Source organism: Pelobates fuscus, chromosome 5, assembly GCF_036172605.1.
Source record: "Pelobates fuscus isolate aPelFus1 chromosome 5, aPelFus1.pri, whole genome shotgun sequence".
NCBI classification, from domain to species: domain Eukaryota; kingdom Metazoa; phylum Chordata; class Amphibia; order Anura; family Pelobatidae; genus Pelobates; species Pelobates fuscus.
The window spans coordinates 205,238,832-205,252,634 of NC_086321.1; the positions used below are offsets into that span (position 1 = coordinate 205,238,832).

Genomic DNA, 13,803 nt, shown 5'->3' on the forward strand with positions numbered 1-13,803 from the left:
AACACCTTCACTGCTCTGCTCTATGTATGTGCACACCAAAAACCATCAATCTTATACATTCAGATTTGTATCTTAAAATGTGGTAGTTTCACTCCCTTATAAAGTATTGTAAGGCAACTTATTTTTACAAGCATAGAGTGTTATCTTTTAGGTTCAACCGTGGTAAATTTTATTTTTGATCCTTAGATCACACCAGGAAAACCCCTAGAATAAAACTGAAAGATAAGATTAATAAAACCTTAAAACTAAGTGACAAATCCAATATATACAAACCTAAAGATTTATTCCTTTCTCAAACAATTTCCGCTGGATTTGCAGAGGACTGCCATAAATTCTTAATTACCAACATAAATTGCATTGGGTGCAGTTAAAAGGAAAGATAAGAATGCAGCTTACTTTAGCTATAAGTGGGTTAGAAACTAATATAATCACACTATAAGATAATGCCAAAGCTCTCTCTTGTTTCTTGTGCTTGGTGTACCAGGGCATTTATGAGCATATCTACAATCTGTGCAAAAATATTCCGAAGCACAGAAGGTCATAATTAAGTATATTTTGGGTGCTTGTTTTGCATGTAGAAATTGTAAAATAAAAAGAATTGTCACCAACAGTCTTAAAAGGGTCCATCGTTATATATCAACTGCAAGGTCATTGGAAGTGACCGTGCTTTTGAATGTTATATACACAACTATTGTTTGGTTACTTAACTTAAAATTCATCTTTAGAATTGCATTACACATCAGATGCCATGAGCCGGCTCAAGACCAGTAAATCTAAATATAATAATTTACTTGTATTCCATAAAAGAGATGTATAAATAGCTCTAACTGGTACAAGAAACAAATACTAGCTAATGTACACCAACACCAAAAGACAAAGAAGGTTACAGAGTACGAGGATGGTATACTGAAATATAGACAGATTTGCGAAACTTTTTGTTTGGGATTTTTCAAATGTCTTGATCACAAGATTAGTTGAGGACCTGGTCACTTGGTCCCATATATACATTTTGTTAATGAATCCACACTAATAGGAAGTATGGTTTGTTAATATCAAAACCCAATACAATGCATCTGAATTTTAGCAGCTAAAAACTAAAAAATATTTTTTCTCTTTTCAAATGTCCTATAACAAAAACATAAAACATGTTAGCGAAGAAAACTATCCATAAAACACACAAACAGTAAAGTAAAAAAAGTTTGAGAAATATACACACAATTACGGCAAACATATCATATAAGTTAGTGCTTAAATCACACCTATCTCGTGAAAATGTATCTAAAATAAGAAAACTAAGTTTACATGCAAAGTTGTGTATGTAAAACAAAACCAAGAACAAACAAAAATGAATACATACTTCCTTACTAACAACCACTTGGGGTGCCCACAGCACACACTAGAAAGTAAACTTCTATTCAGATACACTGGGGAACACATGTAACGTGCAATCAAGATCTCATACTATGGCGAAGGCAAAGCCGCAACGTGCATGCTCCAGGACAAAGTAAATATATGCAACGCAGATTCTATTAAAAAAAAAAAAAAATCTCACACATTCCATGCGCACCATATTCTCAAAATTAAAGGATTTCGTTAGCAGGCACAGCATTAGCTCAAATCTGTCCCAATGTTGTTCTTGATGTTTTAATGACTGGCAACACTTTTCTTGGGGTGAAGGGGGGGAATTTATATTCAAACTCATGATTCAGAAAGTATGCATATTACTTAGCAATTTATGGAGAAAAAAAAAACAGCAGTGAAAATTAGCAGAAAACATAAAAATACTTAAATGTAACTGGTCATATACATATTTTTTTTAATATTTACTTTATTTGCATTATTTAAATAGGTTATATTTTCGTTACTTGTATTTTTTAGCTGTACATGATGAGCGCATTGTTTTCAAACGGGGAAAGACCTGTCCCATATGTCTGGGGACCAAACAAAGGGAACCACACTTGTGATATTACTTTCCCAATAAAGTACAATTTGTGCTTTGCTATCCTCACCACAGAATACTTTATGTAATACTCTCTTATGGCTACATAAATACAAACATTAAAACTTTGTTCTTTTATAAAAGGGGGATAAAATTATAGTAAGGGTGTTTATTGAGCTATATACCGTAATAGTACAATAACTTAATATTTACCATTTTCTAAAGAAGTCAGTGAACAGACAAGTAAACATTATTTTTTCAAACATCCATTAGAATAAAGCCTTTTCTCTTTACCTTTTGATCAAACTCTTCGCAGTGTTGTCGTTTTCGCTTGGTGCCTCTCCTGTTTCTCTGGTTTAATCGAATCCACTTTGAGACCTGGAGTTGAAATTTCATAGCTAGTTTAAAGAAATATTGTGCTTGTGCGCAGATGGCCAGCCTGCGTAATAAACTATAAACAGACTCTACTCACATTTTTCCATTGTTTACTAGATGGAAGGGAAAAATCCACTCATCCTCCATAAGAAATTACATTCTATGAACTATGCATACTATTTATACCTCCTGAATGCAGATGGTGAAATACAGTCTGTCTATTCACTAAACAGCAAGATCAATGCAACATAGGTTAAAATCGATGATTTAAACACTGAAATTTCCAATGCCAGGTCCTGGAGAATTCTTTTAGCTCAGCAATTTTAGCCTACGGTTTGCCAGCTGACCCCCAACTTATAGATTAGTGAATGGACCCCAGTGTAATGGCTTTCAAATGGCATGGACATAGCCAAGTAGAATACAGAGCACACTAACAATGTGTAATAAACCTGCCTCTTTTGTTGTAAAGGCTACAACATAATAAGGGGATTATTTACTAAACACTACACTGTAGTGAATTGAAAAACATACTGCAAAATTATGTAACAATAACCGGTTTGTAAAACTATAATCACAGCTTGGATATTTCAGCCTAAAATTTGCCATCTGATTTTCAATTCACAACAAGTAGTTGTTTAGTGAAAAAAAACATCACTAAACATTTAATTAATGTCTTAACATTGCCTGCAATCACCTTACACACTTCTCAAAAGAAAACTAACCACATAGCAATGTGCCTGCTTTAAAAGTTACTATTAATTCACAGTTACTATTAATTCACCTACAAAATAAAATTAAAAACATTTAAAAGTATTTCTTGCACTTAAAATTTAGCTAGAAAAAAAAATAAAAAATGTAATAGGTACAGCATTGTCATTATGACGTTAAAACATTTTTGAGTCTGATTGCTTGAGAAAAACATTGAAAGTTAAATGAAGTCAGAAAAGGCATAAACAAGTGAGGAATGTTACCGAAAAAGAAAATGTACCAATTATAGGAACAGCTATCAGGCCTTTTCTGGTGACTTTCACATGGTCCTCTCTATCATGCCACAAAAGAGTAAGAGTATGATAAGGCAAGCTACAACAAACATAACCTATCAAGTATTCTAGACGAACAAATAACACACAGAATATCTACCTAAGGCTTAAAGAAAACACCTGATAGAACAAAGAGGTATTAAGGACATTACCTGCATTATATTTGCAGACAAAGGATGCCTCTCCCATACCTCTGGCACCATTCTACACTTGTATTTCCCCTGTCTGTCTTTCTTAGCACTTCACCTCCAGTTAAAAAAGTTACAGATGCGAAGTTTCACTTACTTTTTCTACAGACTAAATAAAGTTTGCAGACTTAAGAGCTTAACACTGTTTTCTCCAAGCATCAATTATCTGCTCCACTAATGTCTAGCTCACCAACACACAGCTATACACTTTACTCTAAAGTCATTTACATTTCCAAAGTAACTTTCGAATCTGTAAATAGTCTCATTTCCTTTCGAGGAATAGCTTAGCGCAGGAGAGGTGTGGGAAAACTCTTGCTGGTTATGCTTTAGAGTTTCAGGGTAACCTAGCAGCTTTGTTAGAGCAGGGGATAGGATATCACAGCATTGTAGCAACAGGTACAGGACAAAGAAGACAAGAGGAGCAGATAGGATATCCCAGGAGTCTTCTCCATGTTCTTACCTCTTCATTCACTTGCTCAACCAGTCTGTTTCTCTTCCAAGTCTGGCTCTCGTCCAGCAAGGGCTAGATATGAAGAAGAAAAAAAAAAAAAAAAAAGCAAATCAGCAAGCAATCTCTCCAACAGGAGAAACAAGCGATCACACTCCACAAATGCACCCAGAGGTGCAGCTCAATACATAGAATCTCTCTATTTACCCTGGGCAGGCATTGCTCTGGCTGCAAGCATGCAATGCTCCAGCGTGGTACTCAGGGGCCAGAAGGAGGCAGGCAAGGTGCTCAGGGGCCACATACACGCAGACCTAGCGCTCAGGGGCCAAAAAAGGTAGGCAAGGTGCTCAGGGGCTAGAAAGGGGCAGGTATGATATTTGAGGGGCCAGTGAAGAAAGGCATGGTGCTCCAGGCAGCTTCCCATCCCGTGCTCTGAACTGGCCTGTCTGCAGGGAAGAATGGCTGGAGTTAGGAAACGAAACACCTCCAGCCTGTCCTCTGTCTGCTGGGGAGGAGCCTGCTCACTACACTGGGCAGGAGGTAGAGGCTTTCCTGGCAGTGTTATTACGCTGTGTCTCAGCCCCACATCCTTGTATTGCATGACTCTACTCACAACTCCGAAAGAACTCTCTCCCTCCTCCAGTTGACACAAATAAAAGGATTACCTGTGGTATGTATAGGGCTGCTGTGTTTAGACTGGAGGGACAGGCTGCCAAAACACATAGAAAATAACTCACATGGATGGAATGCCTGCCTGCCTGCCAGCCTGCCACAGTTCTAAAGTGTAGATAACACAGGCTGGGACTCCACCCTGGGGCTCACTGTGCTAATTCACTGGCTGATGCTAAGCTCTTATCAATGGAGCTGCTTTCTGTTAATAGGAATGTGGAAAAATCAAAGCTTACACCTGTATTAGAAGTACTGTATCTATGAAATAGTTATTTTATTTTTAGCAGAACCATTAGCAGTGGAAGGGTTAACAAAACAGGCTTAGTTTGTTAATGTAGCAGAACTGATAGTAGGGAAAGTACTATCAATACAGACGACTGGGAAGTCGTCTTATTTTGTCAGAACTCAAGGCATGGACAGGGTTAAAGGCACTGGCTAATTGCATAAAATGTGTTGCTTTACCAAAACCTTTGGCAGGCGAAGAGTCTTACTTACAGCACTGGCTGGAAAGAGGTCACTTGTAACTTTAGTGGAATGGATGGCAGAGAAAGGGATAAAAGCACATGGCAAAAGTGAAGGCTGCCCTGGCAGATACCCAGAAGGTAATTGTGGTATTTGGCAGTAATGCACTAGCTGCTGCCTGGTCACTTGGAACATTACTTGTCAACCTTATACAGGTTCAGTTGCGACTTTATGCGTAAAAACTTTGTTCGTGCTGGATTGCGTGAGATGTGTAAATTAGGTTTAGTCAAAAACTGCTTTGGAAACAAATTCCTTTCACATGCTAATTGAGTACAAAATAGTGTGCATAGTTATTATAAATATCTAGAAAACCACTCCAGTTGAAACCTATTGCAAACTAGTGACATGAGGTCCACACTGTCATTCTGACAGCTGGGACACATGGGACAATTTGTGACTCTGATTCTTCAAAAACACCACAGAAGGATGAATAAAGCCCATATCTTTTGCACCATGATGCCATTTCTGAATCTTTGCCTCCCAGCTTAACAGTCTGTATTGAGAAGGAATCAAGGATATTATGAATGACACTGAACATGACATCACACTGAGAATAAAATCCACACCGCCATCCAACCCATAGACAAATTCTTATGAGTCCCCCATTTATGTGGCCCTGGTTCATTCTAGGACAGAGTGGAGTCCATGAGCGGAGCATAGTTGCCTGCCTTATCATAATGTAGGCCACACTTCAAAGAATAATTTTATTTAAATTTCCGCGCTACAGAGGCTGTGGCAAAGGGTAAATGTGGGTTTTATGCATCGGCCTCCATTCCCAACATGCTCAGAGCTGTGGACTGTACCAATTTCCACATGGTCCCACCACCAGCCAAAGTGCAGGTATTCAGGAAGTGCAAAGAAAACCAAAGGGCATATTTCTGACAATTTCTAAAATTGCTGAACTCAATAGAAATCTGCACATTTATAAATATTTTGGGCAAAAACACCTCCTCGACTGTTACTCCGACAGCCACGGAGGCTTTCTTCCACTTCCATTAGCTCCACAGAGCTCCACACCAGCCATCTCCCCTTTTCAATGAAAGATCACAGCTCCAGCCCAGGAGATTTTTAAATTAGAAGCCTGTGATTGGAGTAATCCCCGGCCAAGATTGAAAATCTGTGATAGAGAATATGAGAGGACTTGCAGAGGCTGCAGAACGCAGGACTGTAGCTTTTGCAAGCTGACTTTTCATATTCCCCACAAAAAACATGCAGTAATACAAAGTGTATTTATTTTTTCAACGGAGTGTTCTTTTAAGAACATTTTATTTCTATCTGGGAAGTCTAGGAATACATATGTCTATATTTCTTTGTATAAACATGAGCAATATAAGCAGAACTGCTGTGGTCAGGTAGTTTAAGGTATAAATTAAAACAGGTTGAATTTGGCAGTTTAGGTTGACAGTTATTGCAATAATTCACAGATTTTACTATTAACAGGACGTAAAGTCATGATTTTATTAACGACACGGAGGCGAGTATTATGCTGCACTCTTTCTTTATTTCCCTCAGCAGCAAAGAAAAAATATAACATTCAATGAGAGGTATATCTTCCTAGCGGCCGGGAACAGCCAATCAGCTTTCGCTCTCCAGCATAATAGGCGATGATGCGTAATCTACTTCCTCTTTCTTGTGATCCCGAACAAGGACAAACGTGTCACAGAACAGGGGAACACCAACAAGAAGAGTATGCCAGTAAAGGTGCAATGTCAAATCAAGCTGGAAGAAAGAGGAGAATTATGGTAATATCCAAGTATAAAACTGGATGAATGCATAAACCATACTATCTGTCATCAAGTATAAATGTACGATATTAATTAGGAGTAGTCTCAACTGAACTGTAGGAAACCAAGGTTGGGGCAGCCACCAGGGCGTCACAATCACCAGAGTCGCGGACTGGCATCAGGGAATCAATGCAAATGGAGGAAATGCATAGTTCCTTGCGGACGACCAATCTTGGGTGAAAGCATCCGTTGCTATTGCTGTTGGGTCTGGTCTCCAACTGAAGAACCTGGGAAGCTGTGTGTAGAGGCGGGAAGCAAAATGGTCTATGTCCAGTGGACCCCATAAATGGTGGATATCCTGGAAGACTCTTGATTGTCGTTAATACCAATCCACCGTGGTGTTGGCGAGACCGGGGATATATTCCGACGTAACTGATATGCCCTGTGCCAGGTTCTCCCGGACCTTTGATTTCGTACCTCCTAGATGATTGATGAAATGGACAGCATATTTTTTGTTCATCTTCAGGAGAATAGAGCACTGGGCTTGAGTTGAGGAGCAACTGCGGATAGCGAATGAGCCTGCCAGGAGTTCCAGACAGTTGATATGGAGAGATGATTCATAATCGGACAATCTGCCACCAGTAGAGACATCTCCACAATGAGCACCCCAGCCGTGTAAGCTCACGTCGGAATCTATTACCAAGTCAGGTGCTGTGCCAAAGATGGTATGACCATTCCACGCTTCCATGTGAAGAAGCCACCATTTCAGCTCGTCTTTCACTTCTGAGTCCAGAATGAGTCTATATCTGTGTAGGATGCACCTTCCCTCAGATGGGAAGTCTGTAAGCGGTGTAGGGCTTGATAGTGAAGAGGGCCCAGAAAAATGGCTTGTATGGAAGCCACCAGGAGACCAATCATTCTCTCCAATTGTTTGAGAGTAGGTTGGGGAGCTGCCAGTGTGTGCCTGATTTCCTTCTTGATATTGGACAGTTTTGACATTGGAAGATGCAGAGTCTGAAAAGTAGAATCTACCATGAGACCCAGAAATTCTATGCGTTGTGTAGGAATCACAATGGATTTTTCCCAATTGATTAGGAAGCCTAGATTCTGTAGTAGAGTCAAAGTCCACTACAGATGAGTTTTGAGGAGTTGAATAGACTGAGCTTTGAGGAGGATGTCGTCTAAGTATATTATCAGTTGTAATCCTCGACTCCATACCAGCATTATCACGGGCTTCATGAGTTTGGTGAAGCACCACAGGACTGAAGACAGCCCAAATAGGAGACATGTGAACTCCATTGCTTTCCTTGCCAAATGAATTGCAGGAAATCTTGGTGTTGTAATGCTATAGGCACTGTGAGGTAGGCATCTTGTAGATCCAACTTTGCCATCCAATCTGATGGTTGAAGAAGATCTCGCAAACAATGTATCCCTTCCATCTTGAAATGGTGAAGGGGTTGCATAAGCGTTGAGCTGTCTCACTTTTTTTTGCCGCCTCTTTTGGCAACCAGGAAGAGGTTGCTCACATAACCCTGAGTGGACATTGGAATTTCTATGATGGCATGTTTGCGCATCAGATCCAATATTTCCTTGGTGACAAGGTCTGCATCTTGTCGGAAAAAAACTATTTCCCTTGGTGGAGATAGGAAATCTATGGTATAACCTTTCACAGTGTTTAGTATCCACATATCCGAAGAAATGAGAGACCATACATGGAAAAAATGAATTAGTCTGCCCCCCACTACCAATAGGACAGAATGTAGATTGAGAGGACTTACCATAAGGTTGTCGTCCTGAATTGGCGCCTCGTGGTTCTGGGGCAACCCAGGGTCGACCCCGTTGTGGAAAGAAGGCAGGTGGATTGCGGTGTTCCAGGAAACTGGCCCACCCTGTATAGCAGCCTCGGTTCTGCCTAAACGAACTTCTGGTAGTATGGCTGGACAGACGGCTCCTGGCTTTTCCGGACCCACCAAAAACCCTAGGGTTAAATACTTTTCACATACTAGATTGCGCTTTATCTAAGGCAGTGAATGTGTGTACGAAAGAACAGAGTTCTTTGACAAAATTGTCTCCAAATAGAAGACCTTTGTATTGAGCGCCTGGCTCATTCAGAGCCATATTGACCAATTTAGGTTAAATTCTTAAAAGTATATGTAGCGGAGAGCTGATATCCCACAGCTATTCTCCACTTAAGATCCCAGTGAGGCTCAGGAACAAGGCAATTGTAAATCCACAAGCAAGGTTTCCAGCAGGTAAAGTAATCCAGCAATATCCCAACAGCAATCCCAATAACTGGACGACACAGTTTCAGGAGCAGAACTGACAATCTTTATTCCATGGTGCCTTATAAAGCATGTTTCCATGCAAGGGAGGGATTCACATCAATTAGGACAGTAACCAATACTGTAACTTTTACCTCCCACACATCTCCTCCCCTCAGAGTGACTCATAATCCCCTTAACTATACTGTACATTTACCCCAAACCTGGACGTACCCCTAAACTAGTACATAGCATCAATATTAGGGTACCGCCAGGTAGCCCTGATCTGGGTGAATAATATATCCAAAATTCACTCAGATCGGACCAGGGGTTCGGTAGTTAGATGGAGGGTGAAGTTTGACCGACCGCACACGAGGTGGTATCCGAAAAGGGTTCCATGCGTTTGGGCCCTGCGGTCGGTCTCCGTTCAGCAGTAAAAACATACAGTAATCCTAGCCATCCACACTTAAATTCACCTGTATTATAGTTCTCTCGTTCGGTACTTTGTTTCTACTGAATGGGGATTCGTTAGGCCCCTCCGTTCGGAAGTTACGGAGCTCTGGAGGTCTCAGCGGTGTTTGGTTGTTTGAGTGTCCGATTTGAGTTCCAGACACTCGACGACCAAACACCGCTGAGATTTTGATGCGTAAGATGGCCGCCGCACGTGGTTCGTATACCGAACAGCGGCCACCCAGGCATTAGCAATTTCAGTTCAAGTTGCGGTTTGTGAGAAGTGTGAACGCCTAACGAGGCGCACACTTCTCACTGGGGTGGTCCATTCCCATGAAACTACCGAACCCACATACGAAAGCATGCAGAAACACATGAATACAATAAACGAATACAGTCAAATATGCAGGTTATAGGACAGGCGTAATACATTCCGCTAGAGTATAGATTTGCAAGGCTCTGTGGCCATCGCTGTAATGGCATTGCCAAATAGGCAAATTACTCTTTGAATCCAACCACATATGGTAGCACAATCTAACTCTTGGTTGTCATCGACCACTTTGAAAATCTTGGCTGCCGGGCCAAGATATCGAGAACCTTATCCTGGCAGTTTCGGAAAGAGAAATCTAGACCCTTATTGGGTTTCCAACTCGTCTTTCCCAGAAATTGTATTATTTTTGGATCAAATGCAGGTATCATCGGGGTCGAATAGGGGTTCGCCAAGGGGATCTAAAATCTTACCTGTGTCCCCTGAAGCTCCATGCTCCAATCAGTTTTAGTTTTCATCATAATAGTGTCCTTGGAAGGGTCAGATATCTCGACTCAAAAGTCAGAACCAGGATCCGATGGCTCCCCTGACTCCTCCTCAATATCGCTGAGATCTGACTCAGAATCAGAATCTAGCGGATTTTGCGCGGTGGCAGAAAAGTCGCGCCATCTGTGACAGGTGTAATGCTGTTCATCTCTGACATTGAGGAGTGCTTAACTTTAACAAGGGCATTGCGGCCAGAATGAGGCTGCACAAGAGTCGATAAAGTCAATGCCTGGGTAGTAGTCGGCTGAGCCGATCTCTGTGCTTGAATCAAGGCTTATGCAAATGTCTGTGACAGGGAGTCAGACATTAGAGCTTTTGCCATGGCTTTTGACATTGAGTTGTCAACCAAAGCCTGCATTTCAGTTATCTGTGAATTCTGCTCAGTCTCCAGATAAACCTGGGAAAGTATCAAAAGCAGCTTTAATTGGTGCAGTAGTCCCAGAGGACGCTGAGGCATCTTTGCCAGACTGCATTTTCAAATCAGAACTGATAATTATAGTAAATAAAAACCTAGAAAGGGATGATTAACCCAAATAGAAGATCTAGGGTAAAAGGGAGGAAAGTGCACTTACATGAGTTAAATAAAATCGAAATTTAGTTCACAAACACCAGAGCTGTCCGACCGCCACTAAAACTAAACCCCAACTCCAAGTTCCGCCCATTGGAGACAGTACTAACGTAAAAACGCGGGAAAAAAAAGGAAATTGGCTGCAGTGAACAGATATGTCAGCGCGAACGGCAAAACATATGAACAGTGTGCGTGGAAACAAACGCAAGTCTATGGAAGCATTCGCGTTAAAAAAACCTAAATAGCCGTACGTATAAGGCATTATGTGCGTGTGCGCGTTCAAATCCAGTGAGTGGTGGTTGCAACAGTAAAAAGCTCACGAAAAAATGGCGCAAAGCGCCGAAGAGGGAACAGAAATCCCTGAAGACATCCTTGAGCCCTTTTTTTAAAACTGGGCTCTGGGAGGTCCAGAAAACACAAGTAATGACAGAAAGCACAAACAATTACATAGACTAACAGCTAAATCAAATTTAATAAATTAATATAAATCAATAAATATACAAATGTATTAATACTGTAAGAAATAAGTAACAGTATAATTTAAACATATCTACTTTTATTTCAGATATTGTACCGGGGGATTGGAGGAAGGTAGATGTTGTTTTTATGTTTTAAAATGGTTCAAAATCCTTGCCTTGAAATTATAGACCTGTGAGCTTAACTTCTATGACTGGGAAAATATTTGAAGGGCTATTAAGGGATAATATTCAGGAATTCATTGGGAAGAGTTTTGTTAGTAGCAATAATCAAGATGGTTTTATGAAACATAGGTTATGTCAAACTAGCCTAATTGCATTCTACAAATAAGTAAGTAGAAGTATAGTTTAAGGTGTTGCAGTGGATGTGATCTACTTGGATTTTGCCAAAGCATTTGATACGGTTCGTCACAATAGGTTAGTCTCCAAACTAAAAAAAATTGGTCTAGATGATTATTCTTGACAAAAGTGGTAAGTGGTGTCCCTCAGGGTTTTGTTTTGGGACCGCTTCTATTTAACATATTTTTTAAATGATCTTGAAATAGGCATTGAAAGCCATGTTTCAATGTTTGCAGATGACACAAAACTTTGTAAAGTAATAAAATGTGAGCAGGATATTGCTTTGATGCAGATGGGTTTGGATAGGTTCGGGGACTGGGCAGTAAAATGGCAGATGAAATTTAACATAGAGAAATGCAAAGTTATGCACTTTGGGGTCAAGAATGCACAAGCAACTTACACCTAAATGTTAGTGAATTAGGGATAACCACACATGAGAAGGTTTTGGGAATTCTTATAGACAACAAATTGGGCAGCAAAATGCAATGTCAATCTGCAGTTGCTAAGGCCAGTAAGGTTTTGTCATGTATAAATAGGGTATAAATTCTCGGGATGAAAATATAATTTTGCCTCTTTATAAATCGCTGGTAAGACCACACCTTGAATATGCTGTGCAATTTTGGGCACCTGTTCTAAAGAAGGATATCATGGCACTAGAAAAAAGTGCAGAGACGAGCTACAAAATTGATAAAAGGAATGGAGCACTTTAGTTATGAAGAAAGGTTAAAAAATTTAAATCTGATTAGTTATGAAAAACGGCGCCTCAGAGAGGATATGATCACATTATACAAATATCTGAAAATCTATTCATAAACAGGGCTATACATAGAACACAAGGTCACACATTTAGGATGGAAGAAAGGAGATTTAATCTAAGGCAAAGAAAAGTTTTTTTTTTGTTTTTTTTTTACACAGTAAGAGAAATAAGGATATGGAATTCTCTGCCTGAATAGGTGATTTTATCAGTCTGACTGCTATTTTGGGGTCAAGAAGGAATTCTTTCCTAGTTTGTTGCAATATTGGAAGCGCTTCAGACTAGGTTTTTTGCCTTCTTTTGGATCAACAGCAAAAATATATGTACGGAAGGCTGAACTTGATGGACGCAAGTCTCTTTTTAGCTATGTAACTATACTACCAAAGATTAAAAACAGATAATACAATTCTAAAAGAGATTTAAAAGATCTCACAGTTAAGAGAACCTTGGAACCTGGTGTTACCTAACTGAGGGAGCAGCAAGGAAAGAGGAAGTAGATTATTCATCAACGCCTATTATGCTGGAGAGCGAAAGCTGATTGGCTGTTCCTGTCACTAGGAAGATAAACCTCTCATGCTATTTATTGTTATCATACCGTTTGAATGTTATATTTTTTTCTTTGCTCCTGAGGGAAATAAAGAAAGAGTTTAGCATAATAGGAGTCTCCGTGTCTTAATAAAATTAAAATCTGTAGATAGGTAGCTTGCGCTTTGGAATGCTCAATTGGGCTTCCTATTGGATATTAGTGGTGCAAGAAGCAGATTAGGTGCAAATGTTCACTATGTATAGGGCTGTTTTTTGCAAATACCTACTTCCAGCAGTGGCGTCTCCAGGATTCATATTTAGGGGGGCTATATTCGCTCTGGGGATTGCTATACTCATTATACTCCCCTGGCTTCTAATCACTTGCTCTTTTAAGATCAGCCTGCTACACTCTCTGGAGTAGGAGAGGTTCACCCACTGGAAGCTGGATCCTTGTCTTGGGTCCAGGGTGGGTGAAGGACGGCGAGAACCCAGCCAAGTTGTGGTGGTTTGTGGGGTCTACGGTGCTGATGGTGTCTAGTGGAGTGCTTGGAGTCCTCGTGAGCACTAGAAGGATCAATTGACGGAGACACCCGGTCGGAGTGCCAGGCGGTCCGTCATACCCCCCCACACAGGCTGAACAACACTTACCAGCAGTTGTGTGGATGTCTTATTCCGCCAGGCAGAGCTGAGCTTCCTCTCCCTGTCTGTCCC

General features: G+C 40.4%; 1 protein-coding gene across 1 annotated transcript in view; it reads right to left on the reverse strand.

The window, feature by feature from the left end:
• AOPEP (aminopeptidase O (putative)) overlaps positions 1-13,803 on the reverse strand; it is a 579,895-nt gene that overhangs the window by 91,421 nt on the left and 474,671 nt on the right. Inside the window, exons 12-13 of the mRNA XM_063454969.1 lie at positions 4,003-4,065; positions 2,234-2,317 (exon numbers count right to left, since the gene is read on the reverse strand). Coding sequence (XP_063311039.1) covers positions 2,234-2,317; positions 4,003-4,065 — 147 coding nt within the window. The remainder of the gene's footprint in view (positions 1-2,233; positions 2,318-4,002; positions 4,066-13,803) is intronic.